This window comes from Stegostoma tigrinum, chromosome 27 (assembly GCF_030684315.1).
Source record: "Stegostoma tigrinum isolate sSteTig4 chromosome 27, sSteTig4.hap1, whole genome shotgun sequence".
NCBI lineage: Eukaryota > Metazoa > Chordata > Chondrichthyes > Orectolobiformes > Stegostomatidae > Stegostoma > Stegostoma tigrinum.
The window spans coordinates 8,438,915-8,453,990 of record NC_081380.1 but is presented as its reverse complement, the minus strand read 5'-3'; the positions used below and the strand labels follow the sequence as shown (position 1 = coordinate 8,453,990).

Here is a 15,076-nt window from a genome sequence, read left to right as displayed (position 1 = left end):
CCACCTCCTTGACCTGTCCGTCTTCCCTGGACCAACCTATCCCCTCCCTACCTCCCCACCTACACTCTCTCCACCTATCTTCTTTACTCTCCATCTTCGGTCCGCCTCCCCCTCTCTCCCTATTTATTCCAGTTCCCTCTCCCCATCCCCCTCTCTGATGAAGGGTCTAGGCCCGAAACGTCAGCTTTTGTGCTCCTGAGATGCTGCTTGGCCTGCTGTGTTCATCCAGCCTCACATTTTATTGTCTTGGATAGAGACTGAATGTGTGGCCAACGTTCTGGCAAATGGAGTATGAGGGTCCACAGTGTTACGTTTGTACTGTCACACAGGGGTGTAATTAGATCAGAAGGATCTTAGGTTGTTTGTCTATAGCCCTATGCTTGAAGTACACATGACAATGAAATCTAATTCTAATTCTATTTTGCAAACTCTTACGCGGATTTAGCATCCATGCCTTAAAGCCCGCCTTTTGAAGAGCTTTGGGATGCACTGAGGTCGTCCAGTAGCTATAAAAATGTAAGGGCTTCTTTGTTTTCCCTTGCCAGAGGGACCTCCAATACTGGCCGAGGTGGGATAGCCCGGAGAGCAACAACCTCTACGGGGGAAGTCCATGCTATCGTCTCCCAGTCCAGCGAAGCCCGGCCTTAAAAATGGCTACAGTCAGTGCCCGCCGCCGATTGGCTGGACGGGCAGTGGGGCGGGGCCAGAGCCATTGTCCTCTTCGCCGGGCCATTGGGTGGAACACAAAGAAGGCGGGGTCTGATCCGGCCCCCACGGCACTGTTTGGTCGGGCCCGGCCTCACCCGGAAGCGCGCTGCTGGTTTGAGGGTGCGCTCCGGTAAAAGAGAACAGGAGGTGGTGTAACCGGAGCCTGGAGGTGGGGTGGGGGGAGCTGGCAGCTGCAGCCCGGCTCGGGGGAAAGGCAGACAGGAGAGCAGCATGTCTTTCCAGGAGTGCTGGGAGGAATGGGAGGCCCTGGACAAAGACTATCAGCTTTTACAGGTAGTGGTGATCGTGCGGCCGGCCTCAGCAGTTTTCCCTTACCATTCCGCCGCTGCTGTCCCTGTCCCTACCTCCATCCCCAAGTCCCAACCCTCCCTGTCCACCATTGGTGTATCTCTGGGCCCAGGAGCCACCAACTCCTTCCTGATTGCCCGGCCCGGCTGTCAGTCAGCGATCCTGCCGATTTGCCACAGATTGCACGCTGTCCGGACAGCGAGCGAAAGAGAGTTATCCCGTGTGCAAATGCAACGTGTCCCTCTCCTTTGGGGAGAGAGGAGTCCTCTGATTAATCACCACTTCCTGTTCTCAATGTGTTTGTTGTTTCACCCCATCTGCACATTTCAGGTCTAATCCCTCCCCTCCCCAGGATGCAAAATTACACTGTCACCGGGATCTCGACTTCCACTGTGCTTAATAACATGAAAGCTGTTGTGTCGTTGCAGAACTGGTTTAAATCTTCATACTTCTTATGTTTGATTGCTGGTGTATTTCTATGGTGTTGACTAGAAGATTGGTTGGGAGTGGATGGCTTGGAGTGAGTGACCATAATGTAAGCGATATTCCAAGTGTCAGATAAAATATCTCCCTATATATGGGGACAATCAACAGATGTAAAGAAACAAGAAGGATTCTAATGATTGCTGTGGCAGGGTGAAAGTCATTTAGACGCAGATCTGAAAGTAATGACAATCCGTCTGCTTTTTTTCTTAAACACATCAGGCGTTCAGGTGAAATACAGTTGTTACTTGTGCAAATCTGGCAAACATTTAGAGTTCAACATTCGACCCTTCAAATATCTATCAGCAACATTAACACTGAATGTGTTCTTTGGTATTTGTTGCAAAAAGAGTGTGGGAAAGGCTACCAAACTGTTACTCTGAGTGCAACAAACTATGGTCCAAATTCACAACCCCGAGTAGACATCCAGCCTTGAATTGAGATGGCAGTGGTGTGCAGGTGGTACAGGTATCAAATATGTAAATACCCATTAGGTTACTCTCCTTAGAGTTAGAATAGCAATAGAATTTGTTTTCCAAACACATGAAACTGTTCAACATAGGACTGAGTAGACATCTTAAAGAAAACAATGATCAAGATTATGATTTGGTGGCCATTGTTGAATGGACGGGTCCAGCTCAAGGGTTTTGGTGCCCTAGTGAACTGTGACTTTGGTGTTGCCTACCACCGTATTCAAATGCTCTGAGCCCCAGCCGATGTTATTACTGAACAAGGCAAAGTCCAGAACTTGTTTGTTAGATTTTAATGAGATCTCTTGCTGAAACGTAATCTGCAGGATATCATGCTTTCAACAAAAAAACAAAGCTTATTAACCAAAAGAAATGAATATAAAATAAGATAAGTCATTTGACCTGTCTGTATCCCTGAACCCACTCAAACATTATCTGCACTGTTCCCCTCTGATATTAAGCCTATTGGCTTTATTTCATTGACTTTTGAAGTGCTTTGGGATGTCGTAAGGATTTAAAAGACACTATCCAAATGCAAGTTTCTTTTGGATTCCATTTTTTTCTTTCTATAATTCTCTCGCACCATTTCTCTTTCCCTGAACTGGGAAAGAAAATTCAACGTGGCTTCATCTTGTTCTCTCCCCTGCTGAAAGACCTAGTTTTATGGTTGGTATTAGACTGAGCTGTGGATTTAGTTGCTGTCTGGTCTGGATGTGTCACTGCGGGGACCAAAAAAGCTGAGAGTTTGCAGATCTTGTGCATTTGAACAAAATCCAACAACAGTGTACATTTATATAGCACTTGCAATATGCTGAAACATCCCAAGTGAAGCATTTTCAAACACAAAGTGGCATAAAGAAATATTAGGATCAGTGACCATGATGTTAGCCAACAACATAGCTTTTAAGGAATCTCAAAGGGAGGAGAATGAGGTGGATATGTTTAAGGAGGTACTTCCAGAGTTCGGGACCTGGCCATTTGATGATTTCCACTGATTAGATGAATCAAAGAACAGAATGGAATCCCTGCAGTTTGGAAGCAGGCCATTCAGCCTCTCCAGCCCACACAGTCCAAAGAGCATCCCACCCGTACCTACTCCTCTAGCCTATCCCTGTATCCTTGCATTTCCCATGACTAACCCATCTAATCTGCACATCTCTTGACACTATGGGCAATTTAGCGTAACCAGTTCACCTAACCTGCGCATCTTTGGACTGTGGGAGGAAACCCACACAGAGAACGTGTTAACGCCACGTAGACGGTTGCCCGAGGGTGGAATCAAACCTGTATCTCTGGTTTTGTGAGACAGCAGTTCTAAACACTGAGCCACCGTGCCATCCCCATTGGGCTGAATTTTCATCCTCAGGGCACACTGTGAGAGTGAATGTACTCCTAACCGATCCAGTCTCGCCTCATACATCAGTCATACCACGCCAGGAATCCATTAGGAATTGGAGGAGCATAGAAAACATGAAGGCTTGTAAGCACAATCAGCCTCTGTAATGATCTCCAGGTCAAAGTGAAGTTGAGTGCATCCTGAAGCTTCTACATTTGATTTCACGTAGTATTTAACTTTCTCTGGTCTCTTCTCCAGGAAACACACAAACACTACAAGCAGCAGTTGGAAGAGGTGATCAAACTTCAGAATGCCTGCCTCAGTTCCATCGAACGACAGAAGAAGAAATACAAGGAACTCTCCAAAAGTCTTGAACAGTAGATATTACTTTCTATAGACCAGGCTGTTGAATTTGGTTTTGAAGTGTTCGCACTCTGTCAATGTATTCAAACTGTAACGTTGAATTTGTTATCCGATGGGGCAAAAGGATGAGAAGGAAAAATAAAAGCAAAAATGAATAAACACAAAAAGTGCTGAGAATACGCAACAGAATGGGAAGTTACCGTGGAGACAGAAATTTAATGTTTCAGGTTGATGACAGTTCATTGGGATTGGGAAAAGTTAGAAACAAGTTTAAAGCAAGTGAAATGGTTGGCCAGGGGGAGTAACAGAAGGGAAAGTATGTCTAACACAGAGAGGTTAAATGATGGCAGGATATCTGGGGCAAGATTGAGGGGGAGTAATCACAGGGCAAGGAAAGAAAGAAAAGGTGTGGCGCGAGATGGTGTGAATGGCAGAATAGACTGATGTCTGAATGTAAGACCAAAACCTGCAGAAGAGGGAACCAGCAGAAAGAACTTGCAGTTAAAGTAGTGTCTTTCACATTTTGTAGTTTGGAATCATTTGTTCTGATGTAGGAAATCAGAGCAGGCTGCTCCATCGTTGTTTGAGGAATAACCCATGGTCAGGCTAGTGCAAGGCCTTTTGGAATTACTTTTTAAATCATCCCTGGGATGTGAGTGACACTGGCTGGCCAGCATTTGTTGTCCCTCTCTAACAGCCCTATTGAGGTTGTACTTAGCAGTTCTCTCGAATTACTGCAATCATTGGATGTAGGGACATCACCCACACTGCTGGATTCTAGGATTTTTACCCAGCGATGGTGAAGCAATGGTGATAGATTTCTACGTTAGCATGGTGTGTGACTTGATGGTGGTATTGTCATATATCTGCTGCAGGAGGCTTGAGAATTGCTGCATTGCATTTTGTCGGTGGTACACACTGCTGCCAACATATTAGTCGTGATGGGATTGTCAGATATTGTGTTATGATTCTCTTTGCCAAATCACTCACAAGCCCATTATGTTTACTATACCACGTTTCCATTCACTCATTCATAAAATTGCATTAAACAAAATTAATATTCCTTCCAATCCATTACTGCTGTTTGCACCTTTTAATTCTTATCGACTCCATACTGCAAGCAACATTTATACCTGTTTCTTTTTCGAAGGCTACCCCGAGTAACCTATTCAAAACAATGCGATCCCCATCATCATTTCTCTATAACTCACTTAAAACTATGGAAAGATTATAATATTAATTAGCCCTTAACAACTGCCTCTCTGGACCTAAATAGATTGCAGAACATCTGACAGTTTCCTCCATGAGTATGTAGTTGTTAAACACATATTAAATAGGGCTACTACCCCTTTAAAGAAACTTACTACAAAAACAGCGCTTCCATGAAACTGCATGAATGGATGTGTATGGACTACCAAAACCGACAATTGTAAGTTAAAATCTCTCAACCCAGTTGCAGGAGATTAGTTTAATATCTCTATACTTTTATTGAGTACACATTTAGATTTTCACATATTTAGATCATGTAGGTCTAGTATTTTTACTAACGTTCCTAACTTTAAAGACAAAAGGACTAACACCTGTTACTTATGCAAGTTCAGACCAAACAGACCGTCTAATCCCATCAGGAGGAACACCCAGCATTTAGCAAGTGCCTAAACACACTCCTTCCCCAGAACAGATGTCACACAAACCTGTGTACAATAGATACAACTACATGACACCATAGCGCTCACGTTTCAATGTATGTGAAAAATGTGTATAAATAGATTACTGTAAACCTGTACTTTGGATTTCATTACCACCTCGAACTGTGCCACTCTGGATGCTCAATAAAGAGGCTTTTCTCGCCACTTGCCCATCTCAGTCATTATTGAACATGATCCCACAGGATTGAATGTTTAAAGTGATGGGTGGGGTGCTGATCAAATGGGCTGCTTTGTCCTGGATGGTGGTGAGCTTCTTGAGTTTGTTGGAGCTGCATCCATCAGGCAAGTGGGGAATATTCCATCACATGCCTGACTTGTGTCTTGTTAATTTGTAGGCAGATTTTGGGAAGTTTGGAGGTGAGTTACTCATTGCTAGCAATTCTGCATCTGACCTGCTGTTAGAATTGCTGTATTAACTGGTCCAGTTCAGTTTGTGGTCAATGGCAGCTCCCAGGATGTAGATGGACAAGTCGAGTTATAGAGTCCTAGAGCTAAGCAGCACAGAAATAATCCAACTTGTCCATGCCGATCAGACATCCCAATCTGACTTAGTCCCATTTGTCAGCATTTGGCCCATATCCCTCGAAAGCCTTCCTATTCATTTACCCATCCAGGTGCCTTTTAAATGTTGTCATTGTACCAGCCTCTTCCTCTGGCACCCCCTGTGTGAAAAGGTTACCCCTCAGGCCCATTTTAAATCTTTCCCCTCTCACTGTAAACCTATGCCCTCTCATTTTGGACTGCCTCACGCGAGGAAAAATACCCTGTTTATTCACCTTATCCATGCCCCTCATGATTTTATAAACACCTATAAGGTTATCCCTCAGCCTTCAACGTTCCAAGAGGAAAAATCCCCCAGTCTATTCAGTCTCTCCCTGTAGCTCAAACCCTCCAGGCTCAGCAATGTCCTTGTATATATTTTCTGCACCCGTCGAAGTTTAACAACATCTTTGCTATAGCAGGGAGACCAGAGCTGAATGCGGTATTCCAAAAGTGGCCTAACCAATGTCCCATACAGCTGCAACATGACATCCCAACTCCTATACTCAATAGATTGACCAATAAAGGCATGCCAGATGCCGCCTTCATTACCCTGTCTAGCTGTGACTCCACTTTCAAGGAACTATGAAGCTGCATCCCTAGGTCCCTTTGTTCGGCAACACTCCCCAGGGCCCTGCAATTGAGAGGTGAAATGTTGGTATTGACCGTTTGTTCAGGCCTGGAATGTGGTCTCGAATCTGTGTTGACTAAGCAGTGAGAGGGAGCTAGCTGAGTGAAGTTTGTTTGCTCCTACAGTTTGGTGATGTTACAACTTGATCTGGTTTCTCCCCTCCTAGATGTCAGTTGCCAGGCAATGAAGAGCAGTGGAGAGACATTGGTTTCATCCAGGGACTGATGAAGGAAAGACAAAACATTTTCTTTGAAATGGAAGCTTTCCTCCCAAAAAAAAATGGGTAAGTGCTTCGAGTGACCCTTTCTACTTTAAATCCTTTGAGTGCTAAAGCAGCTTTGTTTGTAAAAGATTGACTTGGCTATGCCTATTCATGCGTGTGTTCAAATACTAGGTTTTTGATAGATTGGGAATCTCTTCTTTAAAGCAAATTCTAACTTGTCGCCAGTGTCGTTCATCAATGGACATTACTATGTAGTTCTTCCACGTGTATTATTTAGAAAGTCATATAGCACGGGAACAGACCCTTGGGTCATTTTTCTTAGGCAATTTCCTAGTGGAGTTTTAGTTATTCCTACATTTAATGCTTGAAGGCTCGATATTTTGTCAGTGCAAAAGATTGTCCGGCTCAAGACCTAGGAACAGAACGTGTCCAAACCCTACTGCCCTCCTTGTGTCCTCTGATTCCTCGAGACTGACAATGTATCTGTTCCAGCCTTAAGTACATTCACTGGGGCATCCACAGTCATCTGGATTAGAGACTTCCACACATTCACAATCCTCTGAATGAGGCCATTCCTCCTCCCGTCTGTCCGAAAGGTTGACCCCACATTGTCGGACTGTCTGTCTTCCCGCTGACACCCCCGCCCCCCCCCCGCCGCCTCAAACCGCCCCAGTGTCTAACCCCATTGAGCCCTTTCAGAATCTTTCAGTGAGATCACGTCTCATTCCTCCCAACTCCAGAGAATATTGGTCCAATTTACTCTCACCACAGGACCTTCCAGGGACAAATGCGGTAAACCTACCACATGGCCAGTTGGGTTGAGTGTTGTCTACTCAGCTGCTCGAGCACCTCCATTTATTGGTGTGCATCTTGCAAGCATTTTACTCATACATTGGTTTGAAAGCTGACACAATTGAACCTGAATACCAGGAGTGTTGTCGTCCTTAAACAGGCCTTGATTTATGATCTAACCTCGGGAACGACAATGATTCTCCTTCTTCTGTTACAGGCTGTACTTGAGTCTGGTTCTGGGAAATGTCAATGTGACCCTGCTCAGCAAACAGGCCAAGTAAGTATCGACTAGGCCCCCCTTCTGGAATCAGATGAGTAAAGTTCTCCTTAAGTCTTCCATGTGACCTTGTCCATTTTCTCTCCACTGCAGGTTTGCCTACAAGGATGAATATGAGAAATTCAAGCTATGTCTTACAATCATCCTCCTCGTCATCTCCTTCAGCTGCAGATTCTTGTTAAACTCCAGGTGAGAGGTTAGTTGGTAAATGCAGTGACAATACGACTGGGAGAGTGGCCCCTTCTCAATACCCTTCCTCCCTAGCCCCTGGGCAGGTAACAGATATGCTCCATTCGGCACAGAGGCCGATAGCCCCAACAGGATACCTTATCTGAGGACAGTGCCATTGGAGAGGTCAGGAGTGTATCTGATTTTCTAGATACCTTTGCATGCTCACTGATATTTGACGTTTTGACCAGACCATGGGGAGGCAATGGCCTAGGGGTATTATTGATAGACTTTTGACCCAGAAACTCAGCTAACATTCTGGAGACCCAGGTTCGAATCCCGCTGCGGCAGATGATGGAATTTAGATTCGTTAAAGAATCTGGAGTTGAGTTTAATGATGACCATGAAACCATTGTCGGTTGTTGGAGAAAAAAAGACCACGTGGTTCACTCGTGCCTTTCAGGGAAGGAAATCTGCCATCCTTGCCTGGTTTAGCTTGTATTTGACTCAGGCCCACAGCGATGTGGTTGACAGTTAACTGTCGTATGGGCTAGTTAGTGATGCCCACAACACATGATTGAATTTAAAACAAAAGACTTTTGACAACTAGCTCCTGACAAGAAGCACTAAGAAATTTTTCATGTTTCTACCATACTGGAGCACTTGCATACACTTTCAGTTGACAGAAGCTTTGGGTGGTGTACAAATCCCATAGGTGCTAACTGAGGATCAGAGGTTCAAATCCTACTACAACAACCTAAGGCATATAAGCTAAGTTCACCACTCCAGCACAGCACTGAGGGAGCGCTGCGCTGTTGGAAGCAATGCCTTTTGGATGAAGCATTAAACCGAGTCCTTCAGGTAGACATTAAAAGTCCCACAGCACTACTTTGAAGAAGAATTTCACCCAGTCTCCAGATATTTTTCTTTCATTTTTGTCTCTGAACCAACATTGCTGGTTATTCTCACATTGCTGTGTGTGGGTACTGGCTGTCCGCAAATTGGTTGTTGCATTTCCTTTGTTATCCAGTATATTAATTGTCTCTTAAGTATGTGTTATGATGTCTTCAGGTTGCGACAAATATGGCAGAAATGCGGTTTCTTTCTGAATGGGGGTTTACCGGTTGCTGAGATTATAATTGATGATTGGAAATTATTTATGGGCTGGAATCGGTTTGAGTTTGTCTGCTAGAGCTAGAAGTGCCAAATGGATGATCCATCTCAGGTATACCTGAAGATGAGGTGTTAACCTGGTGAAGCCACCAAACAGGACTGTTTGCATGCTGTACAGTGAAAGCAACAAGTGATAGACAGGGCTAAGCAATCCTACAATTTACAAACCATATCTGAGCACTGCAGTCCTGCCACATCCACTTGTGAATGGTGGTGGACAATTAAACAACTCTCTGGAGGAGTAGGCTCCACAAATATTCAGATCCTCAATGATGGAAGAGCCCAGCACATCAGTGTAAAAGATAAGGCTGAAGCATTCACAGCAATCTTCAGCCAGAAATGCCGAGTGGACGATCCACCGTGACTTCCTCCAGTTGCCCCCAGCATTACAGATACCACTCTTCAGCCATTAGACTCTCTCCAAGTGACATCAAGAAACAGTCGGAGACATTGGATACTGCAAAGGCTACATACCCTGACAACATTCCAGCAATAGTACCGAAGACGTGTGCTCCAGAACTTGCTGCTCCCTTCGCCAAGTTGTTCCAGTACAGTTACAACACTGGTATCTACCCGACAATGTGGAAAATTGCCCAAATATGTCCTTTACAGAAAAAGCAGGACAAATCCAACCCGGCCAATTACTGCCCCATCAGTTTGCTCTCAATCACCAGTAAAGTGAGGGAAGGTGTCATCAACAAGCAGCACCAGCTCAGTGACGCCCAGTTTGGGTTCCGCCAGGGCCACTCAGCTCCTGACCTCATCACAGACTTGGTTCAAACATGGACAAAAGAGCTGAATCCCAGAGGTGAGGTGAGAGTGACAGCCCTTAACATTAAAGCTGCATTTGACCGAATGAGGTATCGACGAGCTCGAGCAAAACTGGAATCAGTAGGTATTTGGAGCAAACCAGAAGTCATGCCTGGCACATAACTTGATGGTTGTGGTTATTGGAGGTCAGCCATCTCAGCTGCAGGAGATCTCTGCTGGAGTCTCTCAGGGTAGTGTCCTAGGCCCAACCATCTTCAGCTGCTTCATCAATGACCTTCCCTCCATCAGAAGGTCAGAAGTGGGTTGTTTGCTGATGATTACATGATGTTCAGCACCATTTGTGACTCCTCAGATACTGAAGCAGTCCGTGTTCAAATGCAACAAGATCTGGACAATATCCAGGCCTGGGCTCACAAGTGGTGAGTGACATTTGTGCCACAGAAATGCCAGGCCATCACCAATTACAGACAATCTAACCACCACCCCTTAACATTCAATGGTGTTACCATCACTGAATCCCCTGCTATCAACACCTTGGGGGTTGACCAGCCCAGGCCTGGATATTGTCCAGATCTTGTTGCATTTGAACACGGACTGCTTCAGTATCTGAGGAGTCACAAATGGTGCTGAACATCATGTAATCATCAGCAAACAACCCACTTCTGACCTTCTGATGGAGGGAAGGTCATTGATGAAGCAGCTGAAGATGGTTGGGCCTAGGACACTACCCTGAGAGACTCCAGCAGAGATCTCCTGCAGCTGAGATGGCTATTGACCATTGACCAGAAGCTGAATGGGGGTCATAGAGTCATAAGGGTATACAGTAAGGAAATACACCCTTTGACGCATATCCTTCTTAACAATTCCTGTTAATATACCCATCCAGACGCCTTTTAAATATTGTAATCGTAAAAGTGGACAAAAAAGGGTTATACACGTTTTGAGGCATAGGGTAGCGTTAGAATATTTTGACTACGTTGTATCAGTGTATTACTGAGGAGGATGATCTTGACAAAATATGGGTAGAAGTGGAGATGGTAATGATGGGTAGAAAATTGACAGGCAGGACATACTGGTAAATCACCTGGTCAAGATGGCTTGTATCTCCGTTTTCTGAGAACGTGGGGTAGGACTTGCAGTCTTCCCTGATACTACAGGAGATGGGCCAGAGGATTGGATAATGACAGATCCTCAAGAAAGAGCATCACAACATTGCTAACTACTACAAACCCAGTCATATTAACATCAATGTTGGACTGAGGTTCGGAAGCAATAATCAGATAAAAGTATCAAGCATCTGGAGAAGTGAGTTACTTAAGGAAAGCTAGTGCAAGTTAGTCTTTGGTTAATCTACTGTTTTTGCTGAAATAACAGCAAAAGTTGATGAAGAGAATGCAATGGATATTGTCTGAATTGATTTTAAGAAAACATTTAGACAAAGGCTGGTGATAAAACTGACAAGGGGACCCATGACAGCTGGTTTAAACTTTGTTGAAAGAAAACAAATGGGTCAGTATGTAGACAGGAGGATGGTAGACACTGGTGTTCCTCAAGGGTCAGTGCTAGGACCACTACGATCTATACAAGTGATTTGGATATTGCAATACAAAGTCAAATCTCCAATGATACCAAATAAAGAGGTGTGTCAGACAGTAAAGATGATACCAGTTGGTTACAGTGGGATGTGAATGGGCTAGTAGTTGGACAGACAAGCAGCTAATGGACTTTAGTACAGAAAGGTACAAGGTGATTTTGGTAGAAGGAATAGACTGAGCCAGTGCAGACTCAGTGGCAGAGTTTGAAATCGTGTACAGAGATAGCAGGGTCTGGGGGTTGATGTAAGTTGACCTTCTGAGAGTGGGAGGACATTATTGAGAGTGCAGTGAGAAAAGGGCAGTGGAGTTTTGGGCTCCCTATAGGGATTGAGACCAACAGCAAACATGTTGTGCTGAGCCTTTCTAAAGCAGTGCTGGGCCACAGTTAGAGCGTTGAGTCTAGCTCTGGACACCGCACTGTGGGGAGGGTGTGTGAGGCTGCTCGAGGGGTTATAGGGGAGATTTACCTGCCCAATCCCAGGGTTAAAGGAATTTAACCGCAAAGTTAAGTTTGAGAAATTGGAAATGTTCACCTCGGAACAAAAAAGAATGAGGGGTTCTCTCTCAGAGGTATACAAGGTCCATAACAAGTTCAGAAAGTCTAGATCAGTAAAAGAATTTAATGCTACAGAGTTCAGGTAACACAGAATTAATCATAGCATGCCTACACTGTAGATAGAGGCTGTTTGGCCTCTAGGTTTCTACCAACCCTCTGAAGAACATCCCTCCCAGACCTATCCCCCTATGTATCCCTGTAACCCTGCATTCCTCATGGCTAACCCACCTAGCCTGCACATCTTTGAACTAATTCATGTTTTGTGGGGCGGGGATGTGATTTTAAAAGAGGAACCTTGCCCTGCAGCATGTTGTAACAGTTGGGATTGGGATGCCTTTGAGGGGGAGGTGCAGGTGAAAACGATCACTGGTTTCAGAAGGAAAATGGCTGGACCCTAGAGGAATAAAACATGCAGCATCTCCAGGGATGGAGTGAGGGGAATGGGACTGACTGGATTACTCTGGAGAAAGTCAATGTGCTGAAAGGCCGCCTCTCTCACTATGACACGTGTTATTCGAAAGGTATCTAAGAATTGAAACTTCAGGAATTTTTTTTTTACTTTGTCTTCCCATTTCATTGATAGAGACCAATTACAGCACTAGTTCTATTGCTAAAAGTGAACTTTGCTAATTTATAGACCAGGGATCAAAACTACTATCTTCCTGGCAGAACTACTCTGTCAGTAAACCTGCAGGGCTATTGAAATAGGTCTGTTATCTACTGTACAAAGTACTTGCGCACAATTTTGTCTACCAGGGGTTTAGTACAAGTTTAGATTATATTCTGATATGCAGTACAGCAGTACAATAGAACAAAGAGCTGTCGATGCCAGAAATCTGACAAAATCAGAAAATACGGCAGGAAGGCAGCAGGAGAGAGAGGAAGTCCGTATGATTCGCACTGTGAGTACCTGTTAACCTTTCAGTTAGAATAAGCGTGTTTATCACTGAATTTGTTGGTAATTCCAATGTTTTGAGTAGGTTGTGAAACATCTTTTGCCTGTGTTTGTTCTTGTGCAGGGTGGTGGATTCTGTATTCAACTTCCTTTTGGTGTGGTACTACTGTACACTTACAATTCGAGAGAGCATCCTCATCAACAATGGATCCAGGTAAGACGTGGGTCTCTGGAAAACCCAGCAAAGTTATCTCACTCCTTGGGTGACCATGATGTAGTGGTCATTATCACTGGACTAGCAATCCAGAGACCCAGGCTAAATGCTCAGTAGATATTAGTTTAAATCACACAACAGCAACAGAATTTAAATCCATTAATCAATGGAATTGAAAGCTAGTCTTTGTCAGGGTGACTATCACTGTAGTAAAACGTCGTTTGATTTTCTAATGTCCTTTAGGGAAGGAAATCTGCTGTCCTTATCCATTATGGTCTACATACATCTCCAGACCCACTGCAATGTGGTCAACTATTAACTGCTCTCAAAGGACATTTCAGGTTATGTGACTAGTTCTGTCGACGCGTGCGACACCCCGTGGACTTTAAATAAAAGCACCAAAGAAAATATTTGCTCTTTAAAAAATCTCTTTCTAACTTTTAGATACTAATGCCTTCATTTCAACATGGCTTACCACTAGCTTATCAATGTTGCTGAGTACCTCTGAGTTATCCCGCTGGCTTTTTTTCCTAAGCGCATTAGCTTTCTTTAACTCCTTCATAATGTGTAATCCTTATAACTGATGAAATCAAGACCTATTGCAGTGTCTCTTCCCTTACTTACTCTTTCCTTGCATTTTAGAATACTCTACCATTTGAAAAGCACTCTTGTTACTGCCTGATTTGTACAGTCATAGTTATACAGCATGGAGACAGACCCTTTGGCCCAACCAGTCCATGCCGAACATAATCTCAATCTAAACTAGTCCTAGAGATGGTAGGAACTGCATATGCTGGAGAATCTGAGATAACAAGGTGTGGAGCTGGATGAACAGAAGATTTTCTGAAGAAGGGTCTAGGCCCGAAACGTCAGCTTTCCTGCTCCTCTGATGCTGCTTGGCCGGCTGTGTTCATCCAGCTCCACACCTTGTTAAACTAGTCCCATTTGCCTGCACTTGGCCCATATCCCTCCAAACATTTCTTCTTCTTGTTATTTTCTAAATGTCTTTTAAACGCTGTAAGTGTACCTGCATCCACCACTTCCTCTGGTTCATTCCACACATGGATCACCATCTGTATTAAAAAAAAATTACCTCGTCCTCTTTTAAATCTTTCTCCTCTCCCTAGTCTTGAAATCTCCCACGCTGGGGAAAAGACATCTGCCATTCATCTTATCTGTTTCTCTCATGGTTTTTCGACCTCTGTCGGTCGCCCCTCAACCTCCTTATACTCCAGTGGAGAAAAAAGCCTCCCAGCCTATGCAACTTTCTCCTTATAACTCAAACCCTCCATTCCTGGCAATATCCTGGTAATCAACTTTAAACCATCTCTCGTACTATGAACCTTTTCGTTGCATTCTTGGTTTTTGAAATGAGGCAGAAGTGAAAAACGGATGCTACAGGTCATTGAGCTGCATCAATCCTGTTTGTTACAGTCTCTTGAACTACCCACACGTGCAAAGCTAGCAGCAGCTTTATCTGCTCCTGATTTCCCTCGTGTAAAAACCAGAAGTGAAAAGGAGGACGACGTTTTGTATTGTACAGGCCTCCTGCAGTTTCTCTGAATCTATTACTTTGGTTTTAGTGCTAGGAGACCGTCCCTTACTTTACTCGTGAAACAGGAGTATCTAATTGACTGTGGAGACATCACTGGCTAGCGGTCTGCAATCTTCAACACACGAAAAAAAAGAAAATGAAAAAAGCATCCGGATGCTGGACACCAGAAACAAAAACCAACACACAAATTGCTGGAAAATCTCAGGAACATCTGCAACAACGAAAACAAAGTTGCTGGAAAAGGTCTGGCAGCATCTGCGAAGAAAAAAATCAGTTAACGCTTCAGGTCCGGTGACCCTTCCTCGGAA

The 15,076-nt window shown here is 44.2% G+C and overlaps 1 protein-coding gene across 1 annotated transcript in view; it reads left to right on the top strand.

Moving 5' to 3' along the window:
• Window positions 1-773: 773 nt before the first annotated feature.
• Window positions 774-15,076, top strand: part of tmem120aa (transmembrane protein 120Aa) — a 35,345-nt gene continuing 21,042 nt past the window's right edge. Inside the window, exons 1-6 of the mRNA XM_048557073.2 lie at window positions 774-1,002; window positions 3,565-3,683; window positions 6,716-6,832; window positions 7,782-7,841; window positions 7,935-8,030; window positions 13,124-13,213. Of these exons, the coding sequence (XP_048413030.2) occupies window positions 940-1,002; window positions 3,565-3,683; window positions 6,716-6,832; window positions 7,782-7,841; window positions 7,935-8,030; window positions 13,124-13,213 (545 nt within the window). The 5' untranslated portion in view covers window positions 774-939. The remainder of the gene's footprint in view (window positions 1,003-3,564; window positions 3,684-6,715; window positions 6,833-7,781; window positions 7,842-7,934; window positions 8,031-13,123; window positions 13,214-15,076) is intronic.